The following is a 13,075-nucleotide window of genomic DNA, read 5'->3' as shown; positions in this document are numbered from 1 at the left end:
TGTACTGTACTGGTATAACAGATAAACATTACATTTAGTAATAAACCAAGAACTAAAACATTCTGCATTTAGTTTGCAGCACCTGGAAGGGTGTGTTTATGTGGACTGCATTTCCTTTTATGCTATTTTCCCATTCAGTAACTAAGAATTCCTGCAGGGAACTGACGTGTTGTAGCTTTGAGCTCCTGGGGTCAGATTCCTTACACTTCACTGCTATCCAGCATAGTGTTCTCAAACATAAGCCAATTCACATTAATAGAACACTTTCATGTGATCCAGAGGGAAAGGGTTCCACACACAGAGGAGTAAAAGGCAGGGAGTGAAGGACATTGTATGAAGAGGGGAACCATTTTCATTGTTTCATTTGAGGAAAACGAGGTAAGTAAATCCTAAATTACACTTTTATAAATCCTTTTTGACAACAGACAGTTTAGAAGTGCTTTGTTAGCCAGTCTTCGCAAAGTACTGTAGAAAAAGATCACCCCCCTTACTGATATGTTCATGAAGTGATTTATAGCCCACAACTTGCAAAGTTGTAAAGGAATTTTCCTTTTCTAGAATTACAGACTGGAGTTGTATGCGTATGTGTAAGGGTGCTTCCGGATGAGCTGTCTATTGAACATTTATTTGGATTTGTTTGCAGGCAAGTTAGACGATGCTGGCTATTCAATTAACATTCATTCTGATTTATCCGTGGGAAGATTAAATGATCTTGTGTTAAAGCAAGTGTTATCCCACACTTCCCAATGCATTTTCCTATGACTTTCCTTATTGTCTGGTCATTTGGGAAGTGGGTTTGTTGCACCATAAAGCTCCCCATCAGCTTTAATTGTGTAATCTGAATTTGCCAGTATGCAATTGAATCTCACCTGAAAATAGGAACAGTTTGAAAGCACCCTAAGAGTCCTAAAGCTGGAATAGGGATGAGATCAAAGAGACCTTTGCAAATGGTGAAGATGATAATCAAAGATTTGTTTTCCATAGATAATTCATTTTAAGATGTAAGAACTTTGAAAATGCTATCTGGTTGCATTTATTTAACCAACTGTATACAATAAATGTTAATTTATTTATTGTATATTTCATTATATTTCTGGTGTAAAGAGGGATACTTGTGTGCTGTTTCCTGCTTTTTGTTACTCAAGCCTCATTCTATACCAGCCTGGTGCTCTCCAGAAGTTTTGGACTACCACTCCCATAAGGTCCCAGCCAGAGCATCTAGAGGGCACCAGGTTCTTTACAAATATGCACTCACCTTCCTTGCTCAAATGACTTGAATAAAAACTTCTTACATATTAGGATAAGACTCCACACCACAGACTTTTCCATCAAATGTGTGTAGGGGCAGAATGTAAGTTGCCAGTCCACTAAAGGTTAATTAAAGGGGGGATTGATCATTGCTTCATAAATTCCAAAACAGTCAACCTCTCAAGTTTATTTAAATCAATTTACAATAGTAAAGGCTATTTCAACTACTTTGTATAATTTGTCAGTATGTAAGCAAGATCATTATTTTTATTTTATTACATTTTATTACATTTATATCCTCCATTTTCTCCAAGGAATTTAAGTTGATCTACATGGTTCTCATTCCCTGTGCCCCATTTTATCTGCACAACAAGTCTTTGAGGCGGGTTAGGCTGAGGAATAATTGACTATAGTCAGCTAGTGAGCTTCATGGCTGAGTGGGGATTTGAACCTGGATCAGCCAGCATTCTAACCACTATGCCACACTGGTTCATAATTTCTGAGCTCTATAGGAGACTGTCAGGACCCTTCCTGTCAGGATCCCACTTCAGACGCCATCTGCTAGGATCCCACCTGTGGTCACCGCCTTGTCACGGTACCACCTCAGGGTCCTGGTCTTTAAATGGTTCTCTCCCTGGCTCTAGCAAAGATCTCTCAAGATCCCACTGCTAGGCAGCACCACTAGTCACTCCCTGTAATTCAATATTGCCTTGAGACTGTGCCTTAATCTCCTCCTGGCCTATTGATACTTTGTGTCTGGGTGCACTTGCAGGCCACAACCCCCCTATATCTTTGTGCCTATAAAGAATACAGCCCTGGGTTGCTCCGGATACCTGATGATGTTACACTATCTCTTCACTGCTGCCACCATTGATACTGTTTCCCAACCTTGGTATATGCCCTGCCCACCCTTCTGGTCTGTGTAAACCCAGCCAAGGATCAGACGTTAGGTAAACCAAGAAATATTTATTTATATACACAGGAATAACAAGATTACTTAAACATATAGTTAACAAGCGTATGGTTTCATCAGATGCATTTCTCTTTATGTTTCTAGCCATCAATAACCTGCCCCATTACCAGCCTAATCCAATCCAACCCACAAAACCAACTCCAACCTCCCTCAGAACTCCCACCAACAGCACTCTCCAAATGAACCCTCTCTCAACTGGCATCCTCTCATTTATACCTTCAGACACTCAAACGCTCAGCCAATCATAATACAACATTATCTAGCATTCTAGCCCATGTACTCCCCCCTCTCACTCAGTCTACTTACCATATATACTCTAATAAACCCGCACTTACCATATTTACAGTATCATAAATATAGGGGCATCACAGAGACATGGAAAGGTAATTTGAACTCTGATTTCATTCATTTGGAGCGTTTTATATTGGAAATTTGTTTTGTGGTCAGGAATTCAGTAAGTAGAGCTGAATATGATGCTGAAGAGTTGGCTGGATTGCTAAAGTAAGTGTCCAGATACAGTCTGGGAGCGGTAGCCAAAACATGATGTCAAGGATCAAAGCTGAAGTAAACTCAAATGCAGAAACAGACATTCTGACCCAAATCTGACTGTAGGGCAAAAGAGTGGGATAGGATGGAAAGGAGAGTATGGCTATATGCACACTAGTTCCTTAAAAAGCAGCAAGATCATTTTGTGCGGGTGCAATTTGAAATTAATCTGCACCCAGCTCTACACATCTTTATTGTTTGATTGGAATACACCCAGCCCCACTGCTGATGTCAGACCAAATTTTAGGACCACCCATAGCAAAGTGTTTCCATTGGACACACCTTAGAGTCGCAATGGGTTGATTGACCAAACAGTTTTGAAGTTGGTGTGAAGCTGCCTTGAAGGGAAAATGCATCCGATCTCAAAAATCCCAGATTTTGAGTAAAAAGGGCCACAGTATGACTGATGTCATGTTTCCCAGATTCATAACACAGAGGCGGAAGTGCACTGAAACTAGTACAAGTGTGTCTATAGCCTATGTTAAGGCAGAAGCAAGACTGTTAAGGTGAAAGCACAAGTCCAACTGAAACGAGGCAGGGTTTAAACCAGGGCTAGACAGCTTTTTCAGTGTCGACAACTAATAGTCACATTACTTGTATTTTATTTTTTTATTATATTTATATCCCACCTTTCCTCCAAGGAGCTCAAGGTGGTGTACATCGTTCTCTCTGTACTCCTTTTATCCACTCAACAACTTCATTGAGCTTCATGGCTGAGTCAGGATTTGAACCCTGGACTCCCAGGCCCTAGTTCAATACTGTAACCACTGCACACTATTGACTCTTTGTTATCTGCATGCAATTAACAGAATGTCACATATTGTTTTATTATCCATGGCACATTCAGAGTGACAACTAGTGAACATCTTTTCATGTGGAAAATACTGGCTTTTGGACAAATCTCTAGCCCTAGATCAGTGTTGATTTAAGGAATTTGTCATAGTGCTCTGTCTGCATTGCAGCCTGCTTCTGCCCAATACCACTCAGACTGATAGCATATGGGAGTTAATGCATCACTTTTGTTATGATAATGCAAATGGCTTCAAGTCAGAAAGCTAGCAACCTCAGGACAATCACACTTGAGTCACCATAATGCAAAAGAAAAGGCATAAAAAGTTATTTTTTCCCTTGATTAGGACTAAATACAGATTGTAAATTAATTCCCATAGCACTTGCTCTGATAAGACTTTATAACAATGCAACAGGAATGGGCAGTATCACAAATCTCACCAAGCAACTATTTTTAAAAAATATGTATTAATTGATTGGCACAGCTGCTGCCACAAAACTGTGTGATGAGAAAATAGTACAGAAATGCAGGAAGAGGAATGAGCAATTGTGCTTTTCTCACTAGAGATCTAACCGGAAAGGACGGGGAGGAAAGCACTTAAGACTTTGACAGAAGCTGAAAACCATATCTCCAGAGATAGCACAGTAGCCTCAGTAAAATAACCCTGATTCTCAGCTAGGATTCCATTTATTTATTTATTTATTTATTTATTTATTGCATTTGTAGACCACTCCATAGCCGAAGCTCTCTGGGCAGTTTACAACAATAAAAAACATTAAAAACAAATACACAAATTTAAAAACACATTTTTAAAAAGCAATTTAAAAACACATGCTAAAATGCCTGGGATACATCCAGCAGATATCACTTCACAAACCAATGGAGGCTGAAAGAGGTTCTAGTTCCAGGAAAACCCCAGAGTGTATTCTGCCCCATCGACATGGAGCCACCAGCCTCCACTGCACACAGCAGAAGCAAGTTCACTGGATCTGTAGATAACAACCAAGGAAATCAAGATAAATGCAAAACATAATGAGTTTCAGGGTTCTTTCTGGTGTTTTCTTTTCCCCCTCTAATTCTTTGGTATATATTTTAAATTACATTTTCAGAATTTTCTTCAACCATGAATGCTAAAAACTTACTGTGCTTTTAATATTGTAAGTTGTGATAATGTGATTGAAGGATGAGATAAATTTAGTTAATGTTAGGTAGCAAACAAGTGGGAACTGCAACAAGATGTTGCAGTGTGGAATGCTCAGGGTGATAGCCAGCTAGCCATGCCCTTTTCCAGGATACTCCATTGGCTGTAGGGAGTTAACTGTCAGTTAAGGAAAGCAGTTAATGATACTGGAAGTGGGGAGCTGGTTGATGAGGATTAGCTGAGGGACGAACTGAGGCCTATCTGTTAATATACAAGGTGTCATTACTAGTTGTCTGGTGAAGATCAGAAGGGAGCTAGTGACTGTGTTGGTCTGAGAGGCTGCCCTGAGAAACAGTTTTACCAGAGGAAAGTGGCAAAATTGGGCTTTTATGCTGGCTAAACTGTCCAAGCAGCCATGAGCAGAACCAGTGGAGCTTTGGGGGCACAGAGGCAGATTGGCCCCAATAGCTGGACTGGGTTGTGGGAGTAATTGGCTGGGATGAAGGTTTAGAGAAATTGGCCTCAGGGGAGTACCATGTAGAGGCTGGTATCAGCAACAGTGTCTCTGGAGTCTTTAAAACCTTTCTCAGCAAGCACCTTTAAGGTCACAAAATAGGTATCAATATTCCCTTTTGTAAACAGTATCTCTTTAATAAACCTGGCAGAGCTTGGAAAAGTTACTTTTTTTGGACTACAACTCCCATGACCCTGACATGATGCTGTGGAAGAAACTCTACAGGGACTTCCTAGCTGATGTGTGGTGTGTGCCTTGCCCTGATAGGCTTGCATGAGGCCTCCAGCCTACTGATAGAAACAAGATGGGCATTTATATTAGTTATTTAAGGGTGTATTTCCATGGACTCCCAGGCCCTAGTTCAATACTGTAACCACTGCACACTATTGACTCTTTGTTATCTGCATGCAATTAACAGAATGTCACATATTGTTTTATTATCCATGGCACATTCAGAGTGACAACTAGTGAACATCTTTTCATGTGGAAAATACTGGCTTTTGGACAAATCTCTAGCCCTAGATCAGTGTTGATTTAAGGAATTTGTCATAGTGCTCTGTCTGCATTGCAGCCTGCTTCTGCCCAATACCACTCAGACTGATAGCATATGGGAGTTAATGCATCACTTTTGTTATGATAATGCAAATGGCTTCAAGTCAGAAAGCTAGCAACCTCAGGACAATCACACTTGAGTCACCATAATGCAAAAGAAAAGGCATAAAAAGTTATTTTTTCCCTTGATTAGGACTAAATACAGATTGTAAATTAATTCCCATAGCACTTGCTCTGATAAGACTTTATAACAATGCAACAGGAATGGGCAGTATCACAAATCTCACCAAGCAACTATTTTTAAAAAATATGTATTAATTGATTGGCACAGCTGCTGCCACAAAACTGTGTGATGAGAAAATAGTACAGAAATGCAGGAAGAGGAATGAGCAATTGTGCTTTTCTCACTAGAGATCTAACCGGAAAGGACGGGGAGGAAAGCACTTAAGACTTTGACAGAAGCTGAAAACCATATCTCCAGAGATAGCACAGTAGCCTCAGTAAAATAACCCTGATTCTCAGCTAGGATTCCATTTATTTATTTATTTATTTATTTATTTATTGCATTTGTAGACCACTCCATAGCCGAAGCTCTCTGGGCAGTTTACAACAATAAAAAACATTAAAAACAAATACACAAATTTAAAAACACATTTTTAAAAAGCAATTTAAAAACACATGCTAAAATGCCTGGGATACATCCAGCAGATATCACTTCACAAACCAATGGAGGCTGAAAGAGGTTCTAGTTCCAGGAAAACCCCAGAGTGTATTCTGCCCCATCGACATGGAGCCACCAGCCTCCACTGCACACAGCAGAAGCAAGTTCACTGGATCTGTAGATAACAACCAAGGAAATCAAGATAAATGCAAAACATAATGAGTTTCAGGGTTCTTTCTGGTGTTTTCTTTTCCCCCTCTAATTCTTTGGTATATATTTTAAATTACATTTTCAGAATTTTCTTCAACCATGAATGCTAAAAACTTACTGTGCTTTTAATATTGTAAGTTGTGATAATGTGATTGAAGGATGAGATAAATTTAGTTAATGTTAGGTAGCAAACAAGTGGGAACTGCAACAAGATGTTGCAGTGTGGAATGCTCAGGGTGATAGCCAGCTAGCCATGCCCTTTTCCAGGATACTCCATTGGCTGTAGGGAGTTAACTGTCAGTTAAGGAAAGCAGTTAATGATACTGGAAGTGGGGAGCTGGTTGATGAGGATTAGCTGAGGGACGAACTGAGGCCTATCTGTTAATATACAAGGTGTCATTACTAGTTGTCTGGTGAAGATCAGAAGGGAGCTAGTGACTGTGTTGGTCTGAGAGGCTGCCCTGAGAAACAGTTTTACCAGAGGAAAGTGGCAAAATTGGGCTTTTATGCTGGCTAAACTGTCCAAGCAGCCATGAGCAGAACCAGTGGAGCTTTGGGGGCACAGAGGCAGATTGGCCCCAATAGCTGGACTGGGTTGTGGGAGTAATTGGCTGGGATGAAGGTTTAGAGAAATTGGCCTCAGGGGAGTACCATGTAGAGGCTGGTATCAGCAACAGTGTCTCTGGAGTCTTTAAAACCTTTCTCAGCAAGCACCTTTAAGGTCACAAAATAGGTATCAATATTCCCTTTTGTAAACAGTATCTCTTTAATAAACCTGGCAGAGCTTGGAAAAGTTACTTTTTTTGGACTACAACTCCCATCAGCCCCAGCCAGCATGGCCACTGGATTGGGCTGATGGGTGTTGTAGTTGAAAAAAGTAACTTTTCCAAGCTCTGAAACCTGCAAACACATTTTAAGATTTATCCCGTCTCTCAGTGTTGGTGTCCATCTCATGCCTAAATCCTTCCATACATGTTATGAAAAATGGAAATGGACTGCCTTCAAGTTGATTCTGACTTACGGCGACCCTATGAATAGGGTTTTCATGGCAAACAGTATTCAGAGGGGGTTTACCATTGCCTTCCTCGGAGACTAAGAGGCAGTGACTGGCCCAAGGTCACCCAGTGAGCTTCATGGCTGTGTGGGGATTCGAACCCTGGTCTCCCAGGTCATAGTCAGACACTGTAACCACTACGTCACACTGGCTCGCTCTATACATGTTATAGGGGGGTGTTAACAGTATTCTGTGTGAATTGGTGGCAGCGAAGGGTTAAGGAAGGTTGTGTGTCCATGAAGTGAGGCTGAGAGATCTGGGGGGGACTCCTGACAGTCACAAACACTTTTATATAAGACTTACTATATTTTTCATGAAAGATCTAATTCAAAAGTGGGATTAAAATAGCATGAGGCTATCAAATGCCCAATAATGTAAAGTTTTTTTTAGTAAAGCTATGAAGACAAACTCTTTCATTTCTTTTTGGAATCTGCACACTGAGTTATGTTGCTTTGAAACAAGAACATTAGGAATTGTGGCACATTTATAAGTGCACTGCTCAGCAGGTCTGAAGCATCATACAAGTACATTCTTTGACTAATTAAATATTTCATAATATGCAAGTTAGAACTCGACAAGCACATTTCCTTGCTCAGGTTTTGGATCAAGTACAACAGGAGACAGAAACTAAGATTTTATCCCACGTTCTCTGCAAGACTTGACCACCCCAGTTTAGGAACTTGGGAACTCAGCTGAAAGCTGCATGCACACTGTTGTTCTTGCAACTATTTGGAAGAGGTTGGTGCATGGGAAACCAAATAAAACAATACATACAGTTCTGTCTATGCCATTTCAGCAGTAACTTAGTGCGCACAGTTGTACACAAGCCATGTTGAACCTGTTTCTGACTTCTGTGCACTTTAATGTATTTGGGTGAATACATGTGGGCTTAAAGTAGGGAGGTGACATGCATGCACACCTTGTCCCCAGAATCCCTGCATGTTGGCTCCATGTTTGCCTTTTGAGTGTTGAATGTGAAGGTCTGAAGAGAGAGCCTCACCACATTCAACTGAATACACTTAGAAGCTTCCCTGCAATTGGGAACCTTGCATTATCAGATTTCTGATTTAAGAAAGGCATTTAAGTGCATTCAGGCAAATAGGGTAAGCATCCTTCTTGAGACCTTTGCACTAAATGTAGAGTAGAGTAGAGTTGGTGTGCACTGGGATGTTTTGGACATGTGCACTTTCCTGCCTTTCTCCCCACTTTAAGCCCACGTGTGTTTACCTCAAAACACAGGAATAGAGCTTTGAAGTCATTAGATTGTGTATGTCCATTTTTTAAAAAATGTGTTTATTTTGTTTAAAATCAATCATTTGTTACGGTCAATGACCAGCACTATAAAATGTTAAAACAGCAAACAATAAAACATGTAAGTGTTATACAGAGAAGGAAACAAACAGCAGCAGCCTGAGATAATATGGAACTGTGGTATTAAAATTAGGGCAACAATGGGGAATGGCCCACCCAAGGTTATCCATTATTGTTGTTTACCATTCATCAAAACTGATTCTAGGACAGTTTGTAAGGATTGAAAAAAATCTACAAATATATAAAGCCACAAATAAAAGATGAGCCAGCAGATAAAAGAATAGTTAACTAAAACATCCATAAAATACTTTAAATAAAAAGGTCCCTCCTTACTTTAGCTTCAAAAAAAGCAGACATAACACCGGACAAACCTTCCAGGGGGAGGCATTTAATAACCAGGATGTCACAACTGAAAAAGCCCTTCTCCCTAGTTGACACCAGCTTTACTTCAGGTAGGGAAGGCACATACAGAAGGACAGGTGACATTAGAGCACTCCAGGTACTCCAGGTACTCGGGCTTTAATGGTAAGTGCTCAGAGCTTGGAAGTAACTAGTTACAAAAAATGAATTACTTGTAATTTATTACTTTTTTGAGGAATGAGTGGGTAATTTTTTTTACATTTTGATTGTAATAGAACAAGGAGTAATTTTACTACTTTTGAGGAGTAATTGTAATGTTTCCAGCATTACTTTTGGGCATTACTTGGGGGGAGCAGAGGACGTCCTCTGCTTCTCTGATTCATGGATGAAAATCATGTACCTCAAATTGGGCTTCTGTGCAGTGTCGCTCTTCCCTCATGCTCTGTGGGTGTTTAGCAGGCAATGAGGGAGGAGGTGGAGAGGGAGACGGGGTTGGAATGGAGAAAACAATTGTTTAAAAAATGGACAGTGGTGAAGAAGAATGCAGTGGAAGGAGGAAAGAACTGGAGGGCAAGGAGGTAGATGAAGGAGGAGAGGGAGACAGCAGCAGAATGGAGAAAAAGATGTGTGGAGGTGAGAAATAGTTATGTGTTCTTGTGTGTCTTAATACTGTGATTGCACTTGGTGTGCAAAGTGGCCTCTGCTGCCCTGGCTACTTTGCTGCATTTGCAGTGTTTTAACTTTTTGGCACCCCAGGAAAAATGTTTGCTTGGGTGGGTGTGCCTTAGTTGGTGGCAGGGCAGGGCCCAGGAGGTGGTTGAGTGAGAGATGACGATTATTGGCCGGCTGAGTGTGTGTGTGTGTGACAGAGAGAGAAAGAGAGAGAGAGAGACATTTGGTTTAATGCACAAAGATCTGAGCGGTGGCCTGTGCCTCCCTCCCCTCCTCCTTTGCCAGAGGAGAGACCACCACTACTATCTTATGGATAAAAATAATTATTCTACTACCTCTCTCTCTGTTTATTTTTAATGTTGTTTTAGGCTACTTAGGTGTGCAGCAGCTAAGGCCAGCACCTTGTAGGCACTCCATTTTTTAAAAAAGTAACTTAAGTGTAATTGTAGTGATGACTTTTGAGTAATGGTAAATAAATCAATTTCTTTCAGAACAATTGTAATTTAATGGTAATTTATTCCTTTTTGGGGCCTTGTAACAGTAATTGTAATTTATTCCTTTTAAAAACTAATCGTCTGCGCTCTGTAAGCACGTTAGTCTCAGAAGCAGAAAGGCAACCAGCTGAGCTGTTTTTAAACTAGAGAGATATGAGACAACCAAGCTTCCCCAGTCAGTGCAGAGTACATCTGCTCAGATTCTAACTGTAGTTTCCATACTGTCTTCAAAGGCAGTTCCACATATAATGCATTGCAATAGTCCAGTCAGTTTGTTTTCTGGTTTCATGGAAGCTTGCAGGCCCCCTGGAAAGAGACTTGAAATAATTATGTAACTTCTTGGAATCTTGCGCTTCAAGATCTAAGTACAAATCTAATCAACAGGCTTCTGTAATCCAAATTGTGTTTTTTTCCAACTCTATGTAATCCTCTGCAAAGAGCATTCTTGCTTGTCCAAATGCCTCATTATTGTGTTTCTCATATTGTTCTCTGTATTGTTCTCATATTGTTGTCTTTAACTTTAAGAGAGTTTATGAAAATTGCAGTCATATGGTGTTGGCTACTCCTTATATTTAGCAGTTTTACATCATATTCAATACCTATTTTATTTATCAAGTTTCATCTCCACTCCACATAAATGTTGTCTGTCTATAACGTCTGTGATTTCTTTCCTGGCTTTTCTCCATGGTGCTGAGGGTAGCAAAGTCATAAAGAAGGTGCTTGATTATACCCCATGCAGTACGATAGGAAAATGAGTTGATTCCATAAAGGAAGCCACAGGCCTAAACTTACAAGATCTGAACAGGTGGTTTATGACAGCTGCTGTTGGAGGTCACTGATTCATAGGGTCACCATAAGTCGTAATCGACTTGAAGGCATATAACAATAACAACAAAGTATGGTAGGAAAATACTATTTTCTGTGACACCAGCTTTTATCCCGGGAACAGGCTATGAATAAATCAAGTAACCTTACAGTACGTTCACTTTCTGAAACTTCTTTTAGCTTTTGATGTAAGCCTGGTTCTATGAGATAGCTACCATTTTCACTAACATCCCCCACCCCAGCACTCCCTTCCCATCAGTATGGTAAATATTGTTGCATTGGGATGACAGAAAAATGGGCAAGGACCAAGCCAGCCCTTTCAAACATAACTGTGCTTTTATTGCAAGGTGGGCAATCTCTGGCCCTTCAACTGTTGGCATACTCCAGCTCCCATCAGCCCTAGCCAGCATAGCCAATTGTCAGGGATGATGGGAATTGTAGCCCAGCAACATCTGCAGGCCCACAGGTTCCCCGTCCCTTCTTTAAATGTAAATGTACTGCCTTCAAGTCAATTCCGACTTATGGTAACCCTATGAATAGGGTTTTCATGAGGCTGAGAGGCAGTGACTGGCCCAAGGTCACCCAGTGAGCTTCATGGCTATGTGGGGATTCAAACCCTGGTCTCCCAGGTCATAGTCCAACACCTTAACCACTACACCACACTGCTACATAATAACATTTCTAGAATAAATTCCACCTAGAGGCCACTTCAGAAAGCAACTAGCAGAGCTCAAGAGGTCCAAAAAGCACTGACACTAAACTACATCACCCCCTGGCATATATAACATAGTTTTACAGAAATAAATATGAACTATCTCAGTTAAGCACTTTCACTCTTAAACTGCAATCCAATACGTGTCTACTCAGAAGAAAGCCCAATTGGGTTCAATGGGACTTAATCCCAGGTAAGTATGTATTGGATTGCAACCGTGGCCATTTTATGCAATCTATGGAAAGAGCCGTAGCTCAGTGTGAGTGAGTCTGCTCCACGTGCAGAATGTCTCAAGTTAAATCCTCAGCATCTTCAGGTAGGACTGGGAATGTCCCCTCTCTGGAATCTGGAGAACCATTGCCAGTCAGTGTAGACAATGGACCAATGGTCTGACTTGGTATAAGGCAGCTTCCTGTGTTCCTTTCATAATTCAGTTTTGCAGCTTTCAGAAACTCAAAGTTGCAGCGGCGTCACTAGCAGGAGTGTGGGGGGTGCGGACCTCCGGTGCACGCCCTCCCAGGGTAATGGACGAGGTGGCTGGGCTTGCGTGTGTGCACGTGCATGCGCGCGTGCACTCGAGGCCAGCCATCCCATCCATGCCCCTGGGAGGGCGCGCGCAGGAGGGGCACCCAGCCGGAGAAGGCCTGGGAACGCCAGCGCGCCTCCCTTGCCCGGCCAACGCTGCTCCTGGTCTCGCCCGCCCGCCCACCCCCGAGGAGGAGTTGGAGCAGCCTTGCCGGGCAACAGCGTGGGGCAGGGTGGCTCTGGGTGTCACCCCCCTCATGGTGACACCCGGGTGCAGGCCGCACCCTCCGCACCCCGGTAGTGACGCCCCTGCAAAGTTGCTTGTATGTATTTATTGTATGTATTGTATTGGAATGTATTTTATTTGAGATGATATCTCATCTGAACTCAGTTCTTGGTATACATGTACTTGCCATCGCAGCAGCCAAGTGGTGAGCATGCTTGTGTATACTCAGTCTTCATTGCAACATGGAGATGAAGGGAGAAC

The 13,075-nt window shown here is 41.5% G+C and overlaps 1 protein-coding gene across 8 annotated transcripts in view; it reads left to right on the top strand.

Moving 5' to 3' along the window:
* The first annotated feature begins 260 nt into the window (after positions 1-260).
* Positions 261-13,075, top strand: part of TACC2 (transforming acidic coiled-coil containing protein 2) — a 262,416-nt gene continuing 249,601 nt past the window's right edge. For 5 of the 8 annotated variants that reach the window (XM_061635785.1, XM_061635784.1, XM_061635786.1 and 2 more), the window contains exon 1: positions 261-378. In XM_061635785.1, coding sequence (XP_061491769.1) covers positions 334-378 — 45 coding nt within the window. In that variant the 5' untranslated portion in view covers positions 261-333. The remainder of the gene's footprint in view (positions 379-13,075) is intronic. The other 3 variants (XM_061635787.1, XM_061635778.1, XM_061635780.1) reach the window with 3 other exon arrangements.

Source organism: Rhineura floridana, chromosome 7 (assembly GCF_030035675.1).
Source record: "Rhineura floridana isolate rRhiFlo1 chromosome 7, rRhiFlo1.hap2, whole genome shotgun sequence".
NCBI lineage: Eukaryota > Metazoa > Chordata > Lepidosauria > Squamata > Rhineuridae > Rhineura > Rhineura floridana.
Note: the sequence above shows the minus strand (reverse complement) of the source record. Positions and strands in the feature narration are given on the sequence as shown.